General features: G+C 46.0%; 1 protein-coding gene across 1 annotated transcript in view; it reads right to left on the reverse strand.

Annotated features, from left to right (window-relative positions):
- Positions 1 to 241: 241 nt before the first annotated feature.
- Positions 242 to 13,166, reverse strand: part of SEZ6L (seizure related 6 homolog like) — a 183,206-nt gene continuing 170,281 nt past the window's right edge. Inside the window, 5 exon segments of the mRNA XM_088019413.1 lie at positions 242 to 271; positions 1,545 to 1,647; positions 3,649 to 3,763; positions 5,841 to 5,873; positions 11,204 to 11,398. Of these exon segments, the coding sequence (XP_087875539.1) occupies positions 242 to 271; positions 1,545 to 1,647; positions 3,649 to 3,763; positions 5,841 to 5,873; positions 11,204 to 11,398 (476 nt within the window).

Here is a 13,166-nt window from a genome sequence, read left to right on the forward strand (position 1 = left end):
TTGGAAAGGAGATTGTCACATGGATTTGGCCGCAGCTGCGACCCCTCCAAACACACCTATTTCGATTTTAAATATAATAAATACAGCAAAGAAAACAGTGAATCTTCAATAAAGAGTCTAAAGAAAAGACGGACAACATTCTGGGGTTTCGATCAAATGCCACGTGGTCTCTGGATGAATTTCTCAAGGAGGTTGTAGTTGAGTTCTGATCTGTGAGCTCCCTTCTCAGGAGCAGCTCTCCTTAAATGGAAACTTCATACTCCCTGGTTTCCTGCAAGAGAGAGAAGCACAGATTGGGTACAAACCGTTGGGTGGTGGAGCCACAGGCAGAGCGTGCCTTGAGAGCCTTTAGTCCTAGCCGAGGAGGTGCAGACTGTGGAGAGCAGAGCTGAGTCACCCGACCAACAACCCGCCCATCCCAGATGTGTGAGTGAGTGCAGCTGAGCCAGGACAACCACCCAGCTGCAACAAGCTGAAAACACTGCCCTGCAGACTGATGAGCAAATTAACATCGCTTGCTTTGAGCGACCGAGTTTTGGGATTATTTGTTACTCAGCTTTATCATAGTGCTGGGTAGCTGATACACTATACTAATAAGTATTAGTTTCTGAAGTGCTCTTTTTTTTTTTTTAAATCAGCTTGACCTTCTTTTCGGATTTGGAAACAAGGTATATAGAATGTAAAATAACATACGACCTCTTCTTAGCAGTTCCATATCGAAAATGACTACAACACGTGGGTGGCAACTCCTTCAATTTCTCCAATGTTTGTCAAGTGTGTGTAATATATTCCAGGCCTTCAAGGCAGAGGAGCTGGGAGATATAAGAAGTCAGAGGCTTGGCCCCAGAAGAGGTCATTGCCATATGCTTTCATGGAGGTCTACTGTTCCTGCTGGGTCAACACAGATAAGCAAGCATATCTATGGTAGATGGGAGTATGGTGGGAAGACTCAAAGGTGGGCCCCCTGCTCCTCACCTCCTAGTGGTCACATTCTTGCATGATCCCCTTTCCTAAGTGTGGGCAGGACCTGTGATTTGCTTCTAACTCGTAGAATACAGCTAAGGTGCTAGGATGTCTTGGCCATGCATCATGGTGCCCTGCAAATTTTCCATGGTCCCTAAAAATGATGATTTGTTATAATCAAGATACCCATTGGCCTATTTGATTATTTGAGGTTCAAGGGAGGTGGGATAATATAATGATTAATGGCATCAGTCTGAATTTGTATCTTGGCTCCAAGCCATGCTTTGGCTGTGTGCAACCTTGGCCAAATCATTTGTTTGTCTCTCTGACTCTCAGTATCGTCATCAGTCCATCAGAGGTAACTGCATGGTATACAACAGAGTTGCAGGGATTTGGGCAGCTTATGCATTCAAGGTGCCCGGCTCATGGTACATATTCTTCTTATTATTATTACTGAGTTCTGTCTCCTTTGCAAGACTATAAGCTCATTAATGGCTGGACCAGGTTTATTTGGTTTACAACTGTGTCCCTAGTACCCAATACAAAGTCTGCCACCCAAACGAGAAGAGAGACCAACTCACCCCTGTCTCATAAATGGGGTTGTCAAACTCGGTTTCCACGGTGATCTGGCTGTAGGGGTGGGAGTACATCAGGGGCAGGCGGAGGTTGGAGTAATAGCGACATCTGGAAAAGGGACAGCGAAGGAGATAGGAGTTACAATACCAGAGGAGGACAGCTAGCTGGGGCCCCTTCCCAGGCATGGGCACCTCCGCAAATGCCAAGAAGGTGTGCAGAAACAGCCTCTTGCAGTGAGAATCCAAGTGGGTGAACGCCGAAAACATAACTGCTCTCAACTTCTAAGTGGGTGACTGACAGCTTAAGCCTCAGTACCTCCCCTTCCTGGGGAGGGGGGGAGCTCAGCTGGTTTTCACCCGTAAGGTGATTTGAGCCCCTCTTTCACAAAGAGCGATAACAGCAATAATCAGCATTTACTGAGCACCAACTATATACCATGTTGCCTCAAAACAACCTTCTCTGACTACCTATTTAAAAAGTGGTTCTTCTGTTACCACACCCTATCTCTTTCCTTCATTGTGCTCATCACAATGTGTTGTGCTATAATTTGTGTATTTCTGTGTATTACACTGTTCGTGTAACACAGTGTGTCATAATTTGTGTATTTCTCCTCTCCCCCTTCAACACTGCGGGCTCCACAAAAACAGAAAAAAAAATATTGGGCAGACGCCTGCCTCAGGGCCTTGGCACATACTGTGTATGTGCCTGGAATCCTCCTCTTCCAGATATTTGCATAGGTTACTTGTTATTGCTTTCAAGTCCTTACTCAAATGTCGTGTCTCAGTGGGGACTCCTCTTCTAGAGTGCAATCACCACCCCTACTCCAGCTCCCTTTTGCTCCCTAATGTACACCCTTGACCTTTGAACAACACAGGTCTGAACTGCACTGTTGACTTATATGTGGAATTTTTGATAAATATAGCATGGTCCTGCAAGTGTATCTTCTCTTCCTTATGATTTTTTTCTTTTTTCTTTAAGATTTTATTTATTTATTAGAGAGAGAGAGCACAAGTGGGGGGTGAGGGGCAGAGGGAGGGAGAAGCAGGCCCCCCCTTTATGATTTTCTTCATAACATTTTCTTTTCTCTAGTTTACTTCATTGTAAGAATACGGTATTAGGGATGCCTAGGTGGCTCAGTCTGTCAAGTGTCCAGCTCTTTATTTCAACTCAGGTCATGATCTCAGGGTCAGGAGATCCAGCCTCATGTCAGGTTCTGCACTGGGCATGGGGCCTGCTGGAGATTCTCTCTCTTCCTCTCTTTCTGCCTTGCTCCCAACCCCCACGCTCACACTCTCTCTCTCAAAAAAAAAAAAAAAAAAAAGAATATGGTATATATTACACATAACATACGAAACACATGTTAATCGACTGTTTATGTTATCAGTAAAGCTTCTGGTCTACAGTAGGCTATCGGTAGTTAAGTTTTCAGGGAGTCAAAAGTTATATATGCAGATTTTCGATGCACAGGGTGTCGGCGCCCCTCACCATCCTCACATTGTTCAAGGGTAAACCGTATTTACTTATTATACTTCATTTACTGCCTATCTTCCTTCCATTAGAAGCTGGGCCCCACATCTCAAAGATCTCTTTCGGTTTTGTGCACAGGGATGTTCCTAGAACTGTCCCCCACCCCCCAAACTGCCTGGCACATAGTAGGTTCTCAATAGTTGTGAATTTGAATGAATCAGTGAATATCCTAGCCATGGCTAAATACCTTCCTTCCTCATTGCAGGCAAGTTCTATGATCCCCAACACACAGGACAATGTCTGGTATGTAGTAGATTGTCGACACATGTTTGTGGAGTAAGTGAACGAATGAATGAGTGCATGGTGGGATCGATGTCAGTGTGTCTATCTCTCCCACTAAACCACAGCTCCTTGAGCTCAGGGGTAGTGCCTGCTTTTTTGCTGCTGCATGCTCAGCCCTCCTGCCTCGGATGGGGTGGGAGGTGCTCAGTAGGAGTATTTCTCCCAGCGCTGAGTTGAATCATGTCATCTCCAAGCTCCCAGATGCCACCGACCCCAAGCTACAGATGGAGACCCTGTCCTCCAGTGTGCTGGTCATTGAGCGGATGGCAGTGCCCCACGCCCTGCCCCGAAGCCCCCTACCTGGTGATGTAAATGTAGGCTCCTCCCAGCAGTAAGGAGATGATGAGGACTGGGATGAAGATAGCCAGTGCCATATTTCCCCCTTCCAGCGATGTCTCGGCTGCTGCTTCTGCTACTAAACACATAAGCCAGTGAAGCCCTCCGGTCTCACGCCCTCAACCTGCATGGGCAGGGTTCCCAGGTGGGCACCTGCCTTCCCAGTTCTGCACTCATTGAAAGAGCTGACATCGCAGAGCCTTAGCCGTTAGACCACCATCCCCAGAGGGGAGAAGAGGCAGAGATTAGAGATAATGGGACTGGTTCTTTGCAACAGAGCCCAGACCCATCCTTGGGTGGGGTGGTCATGGGGTTACCGAGAATGACACTCTTTTAACCTGTGGTCATACCATGCCCATTTTTTGCGGGGGGGGGGGGGAGTTGGCTGCAGTTGAAATCTGGTTAAAATCCAATTCAAGGAGAGACTTGGAGAAAATCTCATATGTGCTAACTGGGAAGGCAGATTTGCTTGACATTCCATGGAAAAGGCGTAACTCCTTGCACCCAGACTGACAGGTGCCTCCCAGAGCTGCCCTATCAGACCCTCCAGGAGAGGGCGCTGGGCAGCTGGGCCTGTTCTCAGTACTGCACCCTGCCCGGCATGACACCCCAACTGTGAAGACCCAGTTTTGATTCTCAGAGGCCACGGTTGCACCCTCTTGACCTCACCTGGAGCCCCCCACCCCACTACCTCCCACTGGTTTGTGGAAATTGTAAGAACTACAAAAGCTGTTGTGGGGGCCAGGGGCGTGTTCTCAGCACAGCCTGAAGGGAGACCCTGCATCTCCTCCGGACACCCGCACTCGGGTTTTCTTTGCCATTTCTCCACGGCCACGGCCCACAGAACTCGGCTGTAGGCCAATCTATAATCCATTAACCGCCACTCTACGAAGTCTGAAAAATCAATGCTAACACCCATGACAAATGCATGAGCACAAAACATTACAATGGCTCTCATCATCTCTGAGCAACCCAGGCCCTTAAGACATTCCCATGGTTCACTGGTTGCCGAAAGGCAACAAAGGGATGGCCTGACGTGACAGACACTAACACCCCGAAATGCTCTCCCTCTTCCCTGCAGAATAACTCATACACACGCTCCACCTCTGCACTTATGCTTGAGCCCGGCTATGCCTGTTGCGATTAAAATGTCATCTGTATGGGGCGCCTGGGTGGCTCAGTCATTAAGCGTCTGCCTTCGGCTCAGGTCATGATCCCAGGGTCCTGGGATCGAGCCCTGCATTGGGTTCCCCGCTCGGCGGGAAGCCTGCTTCTCCCTCTCCCCCTCCCCCTGCTTGTGTTTCCTCTCTCACTGTCCCTCTCTCTCTCTCTGTCAAATAAATAAATAAAATCTTAAAAAAAAAAACTCATCTGTTGCAAAGGAGAGCAACTAATGACACGTAATTCGCATGGCCCCACCTTCTGAGTGAATGATTTATTGTCAGAAAGCTAAATGGCTCCAAAAATGATAATAAAAACTCCTTAATTGGTTATCACTTTTCAAAAATAAAAATGAAACTATATATATCTTATGACACCACAGCCCCAGTGAGTGGTTTGGTACCCAAGTGAATGGAGGTTATACAGAATATAGAATGTTTTATGTATGGGAGGGGTTGAAAGGGAAGGGAACCACAAAATAAAAACCCAAACAAAATCCTGGCTAGTGTTTACTGTCCATTCCCCATTAATAAATCTCACTTGGTAATTCTTAATAGGAGGAGAATAGAAAACAAGGAGGATACAGGGACAGGTAACTTGGGGAAAATGGACCACAGAGCATCTCCCAGGCAGACAGGGGCATGCTCAGCATGGAAGGTGAGGCATCACTGGATTTACATCCCCCAAATGGCACCATGTGGATGAAAAGTCATACAGCTGGGTTGTGCCTTTCTCAGGCATGTGGACCCTCAGATTTTCTTACCTCAAGAACAGAATTGGTGACAAATCCCTTTCAGGTCATAGTTAGGACCCTAGGTTGCAAATTCAATGGTTTGTTTCTTTTACAATGTTTTATTTTGAAATTATCTTCAGCAGTGAAGAGATGGAAATTCTGCCTATTTTTTAAAGCACCTAGAGAAGGACAAGCAAGGACCTGCCCTTGTTTTCTGCTATTAGCTTGATTTATTGGATTTTTTTTTCATTATGGAACTCACCTTCTAATGCATGTTCAAAGCTGTCTTGATTAACTGAAAGGGAAATTGGAAGCATTGGTTAATGTCGAGTTAATTCACTCTGCATGAAATGAAGCCAAAAAGTTAAGAGCAAAAACCTGTGCCATGCTTGGCTGAAGTTAGTGATCAGCTTTGATTTATCTTGGGCTCCTGGAACTAGTGGAAGTGCCTGGACACATTCCTTTCCTAGCTTCCTGAGAGATCATGACATACGTATGAAAGAAACAAGGACCATAGTAGTCCCTGTGATTAATTACTGAACACTCATGGTATGTCCGATACTGTGCCAAGAGCTTTCTGTATGTATCACTTATGCCCACAACAATCTCACTAGGTGGATACTATCATCATCCCCATTTTACAGATGAACAAACAGAGGTTCAGAGAAGTGAAGCAATTTCTCCGATCTCACACAGCTTCTGAGGGATGAAGGCAGTCTTTAAACCCAGACTGCTTGTCTTTCCCCAGCTTCTGCTCTTAATTACGTAGTTCTGCTTATTTTCATTGTTCCCTATGTAGGTCAAAGGTTGATGAACAGTGAGGCTCAAGATAAAGCCCCACTTCCAAAATCCAGCCAGAGCTGAAACTGTTCTCCTGCTTTGAAATACGTGTTTATATGAACCTTTCCGGTTTTACTTCTATTTCATATTTATTTGACCATTATTTGTATTCCCTATAAAACAATTTCCATTCACTGCCACAGACTAGAACTCTCTGGAATTCATTCATTTCCCCGTATTCCCTGTAAAACTTCTCTGGAAGTTCAAGATGATGGGGACTGGCATTCCCAGGCTTTGGCACCAAAGACATCATGGTAGGTGAGCACAAAAATATACCCATGTGGATGGGTTTCTAAGAAGCAAAACCCCAGAGTGAAGGGCTTAGATAAACAGACTGCATTATAAGGGGGTGCCAGGGGATGGCCACCAAAGGCCCAGCCGAATGCACGTCCTAATACTGAGACTTCTTAATTTGTGCCTCGGTCAAAGTCACTCTTTGACATTGGTCATTACCATGTGATGCCAACAGAACCAGTTGAAAAGGTAGCTTACTAACTAACTAACTACAGGTTATCTCTGGAGCTATGGCATCAGGAAAATGGAAAGAATGAGATAGATACTTCCTGCCCAAGACATGAGCTGGACTTGGGTTGAGTGTCTGGGAATGCACGAACTCCTACTGCATCTCAGAGCAGAAGGAGACTTTGAACTTGTGTCCCTGGGAGTGTGGTCAATGGCCCCCTGGGGCACAAGTTAAAATGCAACCTCCAGGGCCCCACCTTTTCCTTTTATTTCACACAAAGAGAAACCGAGGTCAGGGAGGGAGGGTGGCTTGCCCTAGGTCACGCAGGTGGCCCACAGCCCAACCAGGCTGAATCCCAGGGCCTCCGAGTCCCCATCAGGTGGCCTTACATTGACCCTCAGTCACTTAGCCAACTCCAGAACACAAAGCCATGCACCCCACTTTTTTTTTGGAAGAGGAGGTGATTTGTCACATCCTTACAGAGTCGTGGGGTCTCAGGAGTGGAAGTGGAGGGGAGAGAAAGATGGAAGCCTCCCCTAAGATCCTTTCCTGCCAGAAACTCTGTCATGCCTGATGAAGAAAGTGAGTGGCAGGGGGCCACTCACTTGCTGGGCCTTCAACGGCTCACCTATCTTAGAGCATAGAAGTTTCAGGAATGCAAAACCAAGCACCTTTTATCTTGTGTTTTTGATCACGTATTTTCAGATGGCAGTTCCATCTTCCCATCAGATTGGCAACATAAAAAAACCTGATAACATCTAGTGCTGGCGAGCATGTGGGGAAAAGGACATTATCACACATTATTAGAGGGGGAGCATGAATTACTACAGTTGCAGAAAAGAATCTGGCAAAACCCACAAAATCTCAGCATTCATAGATCTCGGCCCACACCATCAATCGCCCTTGGAGGAATCTGTCATACCCCATGAGAAACGTCGGCACCCAAAGATTCATGGGCAAGGCCATTTCTGAGCAAAAAGAGACAAAACAAACAAGAAACTGGAAAAGAACTGGTAGATCCATGCACAGAGGAAGGAGCGGATGCATTAGGAGACATCAGTGTGCAATGGCCCCATGGCAATTAAAAAGATAAGACAGAGCGCCATTTTTTCTTTTTTCCAATGTGACAGATGTGTGTGATAAATGGGGGAAAGCAAAACACAAAATACGTATGGTGTGAGGTGTTTTTTTACTTGGCAACAAACGAATACTCCCTGCCTCTCTCTTTGCAGTGTGTCTACTTATGTTAAGTCCAGGGAACTGGGGAGACTGGACACTCATAGGTGATCCAGACTGGCTTCCCAGGGACGAATGCAAGGGATGGAGAAAGGAAGGGAAAAAGAGTTAATGCTTCGTTGGCAACTTTGGTTTCTTCCATTTCTTGCATGAGATACTTTTGTAGCGAATCCGAAAAGGAACATAAATAATCAGGGGGCAGATCACATATAGAGTCAAAAATGGCCCTTCCGGGGTATCCTTACTTAGATTTCTTAAAAACAACCCCTATTAATTTTCCTCCACGCACAACACTTACCAACAACACCAGATCAACTTCTATGAACGTCCATGTAGCAGTTAGAAGGTTTACAGGCAATCTTTCCCCCGGGGGAAAACATCCCAATGTTTGAACTCTACAGAGTGGACTTCCTGTGCTATCGAAAACAAATTCAAACACAGGGCTGGGCTTCGTCAAAAATGATGGCAGGGAAGAGGAGGGAGGCAGTTGTCTTAAATCCCAGTGGCCGGGGACGCCTGGGTGGCTCAGTCATTGGGCGTCTGCCTTCGGCTCAGGTCATGATCCCAGGGTCCTGGGATCGAGCCCCGCATCAGGCTCCCTGCTCAGCGGGAAGCCTGCTTCTCCCTCTCCCACTCCCCCTGCTTGTGTTCCCTCTCTCACTGTATCTCTCTCTGTCAAATAAACAAATAAATAAATAATCTTAAAAAAAAATCCCAGTGGCCAATTTCTTATTTTTCTCTGCATTTCAACAGGATCTCTTGCCCTTTTATTAAGAACTGCTTCTATAAGGTCTTGGCTCTCACAGGATAGGCTCCTGCTTGATTCCAGGTGAGAATATGCAGCACCTCTATGCCAGTGTTTCTCACACTTGCCTGATGATCAGACTCACAGCTGGTGCTAGTGACCCTGGTTCCCTAGCTCCTGCCCTAGACCCTGTGAATCAGCATCTCCCCTGCAGGGGCCCAGAAGTCGGTTTATATTTGCACCCCACATTTAGAAACCACTGCTTTAAGTGATTCTCAAATTCAAAGTGCATTTGAGCAACCCAGAGCTTGTTAAAATGCTTATTTCAGGGTCCTGCCCCTCAGTGATTCTAGTTTTGTAGATATGGGGTAGTAGATTCAAGAATTTGTTTCTCATAAGCAGTCTGGGTGATTCGAATGCTGAAGCGACTGGCAGGTTGGAAGCTATAGCCTAACAGCCTTAAAGTCCACCCTCACAGCCTTAAAGTCCACCCTAACAGCCTTAAAGTCCACTCTAACAGCCTTAAAGTCCACCCTAAAGGCAGCTCACTGGGAAAGAGGCAGGGAATTTACAATCAGGAGATGTGGGTTCAAATCCTGGATTTGTCTCATAATACCTGTGTGGTTTTGGAAACGTCACCTAACGTCTCTGAGCCTGTCCTTTTGTAACCATACAATGGGTAAGATGCCTCATCTATCCTAGAGTGTGGTCTTGAGGTTTAAATGAAGCGATTCAAGAAAAAAATCTTTAAAAAAATAGGTAAATTTCACATAACATAAAATTAATCATTTTAAAGTGTACCATTTGGTGGCATTTAGCACATTCATGATGTTGGGCAGCCACCACTTCTATCTAGTTCTAGAACATTTTCATCACCCCTAAAAGGAAACTTTCTACCAACTAAGTAGTTACTCTTCTCTCTCCACCCCAGCCCTGAGAGCCACCAATCTGCCTCCCGTCTCTATGGGTTTACCAATTTGGGATATTTCACATAAATGGAATCATAGGATATGTGATCTTTTGTGTCCAGCTTCTTTCCCTTAGCATCGTGTTTTCAAGATCCATTCAGGCTGTGGCAGGTGTCAGCACTCCATTCCTTTTCATGGCTGAATAATATTCCAGCATAGCTTGGACCACATTTTATTTATTCATTCTCCAGTTGATGGACATTTGGGTAGTTCCCATCTTTTGTGAGCAATGCTGCTATGGATATTCATGTACATATGAATATTCATGTACAAGTGCTGCTGTGAGTACTTGTTTGCAATTAATTTGTGCATCTACCTAGGAGTAAAAATGCTGGTTGGAAAACATTTGTAAGGCTTAAGGTTGAAGTTCATGATAACATTTGGGGATCCATTGAAGTTATGGGTTCCCAAGTAGAAACGTTAAACTCATGATGCCTCCGTCCCTCGTGGGGAGAGAATTCAGAACTTTCTGCCTCATTCTCAAAGGGGTATTAATGCCATAAAAGTCCAAGATCTATTAGCTTAAAGCATCGGATATTGTTATTAATTGCATGCCTCAAAGACCCAGATAAATAGACCCAAATCTCACTGGCTATGTCGAAACTTAATTTCAGTGATGAAGGTGTCACTGATTTTATTTTATTTTATACTTCATTTTATTTTATTACATCACGTTAGTCACCATACAGTACATCATTAGTTTTTGATGTAGTGTTCCATGATTTATTGTTTGCGTATAACACCCAGTGCTGCATGCAATACTTGCCCTCCTTAATACCCATCACCGGGCTAACCCATCCCTCCACCCTCCTCCCCTCTAACACCCTCAGATCACTGATTTTAAAACACGTTTTCCCTCTTCAGCATCTCTGGGATGGGGGCGTGTTAATCCGCCGCCACCAGGTGGCGCTCACGATGGCTCAGTGCGCGCCATGGTCCAGCGCACCATCATCAGCGTTTGGAGAGGGTGTGAGCAGCCGGGGAGACCACCCCAGAGGCAACAGGGGAGCCCTCGTAACCCCTGGGAACCAAGTGGTTGTGAAAACGGGGTGCAGGAGGCAGGGAATGTTTAAGCCATGTAACTGAAGCAGGAGTCCAAAGCAGAATGGCTCTCCGTTATGATAAAAATCGAAGCTCGCAACAGAGCTTTTAGTAAGTAGAAATAAAAATGCTAAGCCGGGAGAAGGCATTGTGCCATCGTTTAATTGGCAGCAATTTTTTTTCTTTCTCAGTGGTGCAGAAAATAATGGCGGTATCTTAGATGTCATGAAATACAGTAGCTGGACTTTTTAGAGCAAATTGAGAATCATAACAAGAAGCCAGACCTGACATCTCCCGGTCCCCATCCCCAGAGGGTGAGTAGGTTTCTTTACCTTTACAAACGGGCAGGGGCCCATTCCAGTGGGATGGCTGTCCCAGGATGCATCGAATGGTCACTTCGCCCATGAGCTCAAAGCCTTCGTAGCACATGAAGGTGAGGGACTCTCCTGGCAGGTAGAGCCGCTTATACAGGATTTGGTAACCGTTTTCGGGCAAGCCAGGGTTGTCACACGCCAGGGACTCTTCCGCTGAAATACAAACCCAAAGCAGCTCTGATGAGATCACGCAAATCCTGGGGGACTCCCACTCACGGCCTGTCCGATCTGGCTTTGGCCAGCCTCGCCAGGACCATCTCTCTGCGTTCTCCTCACCTCCAACCCAGACTCACCTCCCTGTCTCCCACCTCCGCCTGCACATTATGCACGGGCACCATCAGATGTCCCAGGATGTGGAATCTGGCTTAAAATCTAGGTTCTACTACATACTCGCTGTGTGACCTCCAGCAAGGGCCACAACCTCTCTGAGCCTCGGTTTTCCTCATCAGTAAAATATGAATAATAGTGGTATCTGTCTCATAAGGATTTGGGAGATTAAATAAGATCATGAACATAAGGTGTTTAGCATGTTCTTGGCAGGTTGTAGGTGCTCAGTCAAAGATGGATGGCCGTGTTGTCAAATTATGAAATATTCTTCTTGCTCCTCACCTTACACCTTACCTGCCCAGCCAACCTGGTTAAGTCTGGTCTTTCAGTACTCAGTCCTCATTTCTCTGCCTCCAAGGAGCCTTCCATGGTGCCCTCCATCCCAATAGAATCACTAATCTTCCTAGTTCTTCCTCCATGCGAGCACTGAACACACTGCATTGTATTTATCATTTAATATCTGTTTTCCTTGTTGGAGATGAACCTGTTAGGGCCTGCTCTATAAGGACTATCATATATGATCCTAAATTATACAGTAGGAGCATCATAAATGATACCTGGCAGCTTAAGACATACTGGAGAGTTGAATCCATCCCTGGTTTAACCTATTCCAGGCTCTGGACTCCAACTTCCCTGCCTGTTACATAAATGGACTGGACCAAGACCCCATCCTTAGCTGAAATGTGGCTGGGCAATGACATTCCCATTCCAATGATGTACCCACACTTTGAAATAAGATCATCTAAAGCGGGTTTTCTCAACCTAGATGCTACTGACATTTTGGGCTGGGTAATTCCCTGTGGTGGGGCCATCCTGCAACGTCCACGTTGCAGGACATGGAGCCACATCCCTGACCTCTACCCACTATTTCCTTGGGACAACCAAACATGTCTCTAGGAATTGCCATTGACAAATGTCTCCCAGGAGCAGTGTCTCCCCTGGTTGAGAATCACTGATCCCTTGGCTCTCAAACAATTCCGTGAGAACTCATCCTGTTCTTTCTCAGGAGTACAATTGAGTTGGACTGGCGGTCTTAGAAACGATCACAAACCTACCCTGGTTTCTGTTTTCCTCCCATTTCTCCCCTCTCCTTAACTATAGGGGAAAATGTACATTTTTTGGGAGCACATTTGAACAAAATGTCAAAATCAGCTTCTCCAGGTATTGCTATGAATGGTTTGTAAGATACCCCACAAATAAAGAAGCGCCGAAACTCTGTGGTCATTAGCAACTGGTGGTACCGAGGCACTCACTGTATGCCACACACATTATGAGCTTCTATATTTATGGCTGGAACCATCATCCTTTTTGATGAGGATGCCGGTTTGTTCAAAGTCACCCAGCTAGCAAGTGGCAGACCTGCTGGGTTTGAAATCCGGTGCGTTTAATGGCTCTGGGGTAGTGGCCTGGGGTGGGGAGGCCCTTCATGTGCCAAATCCCCTGGGCTTTCATGAATTCCTCTGAGCTATTGCTTTCTCAGAGACAGAAATTTCTAAATGAAAATGGGGCACCCAGCTGGAAGCTGGCATGGGAGCCAAGGTGAGGCCGCTGGGGATGACACATCATTGGAAACTTTTATTATGGCCACGGTCTG

The sequence above is a fragment of the Eumetopias jubatus genome, unplaced genomic scaffold (assembly GCF_037043125.1).
Source record: "Eumetopias jubatus isolate StellerSeaLion01/CBP00866 unplaced genomic scaffold, mEumJub1_p1.0 scaffold_16, whole genome shotgun sequence".
NCBI classification, from domain to species: domain Eukaryota; kingdom Metazoa; phylum Chordata; class Mammalia; order Carnivora; family Otariidae; genus Eumetopias; species Eumetopias jubatus.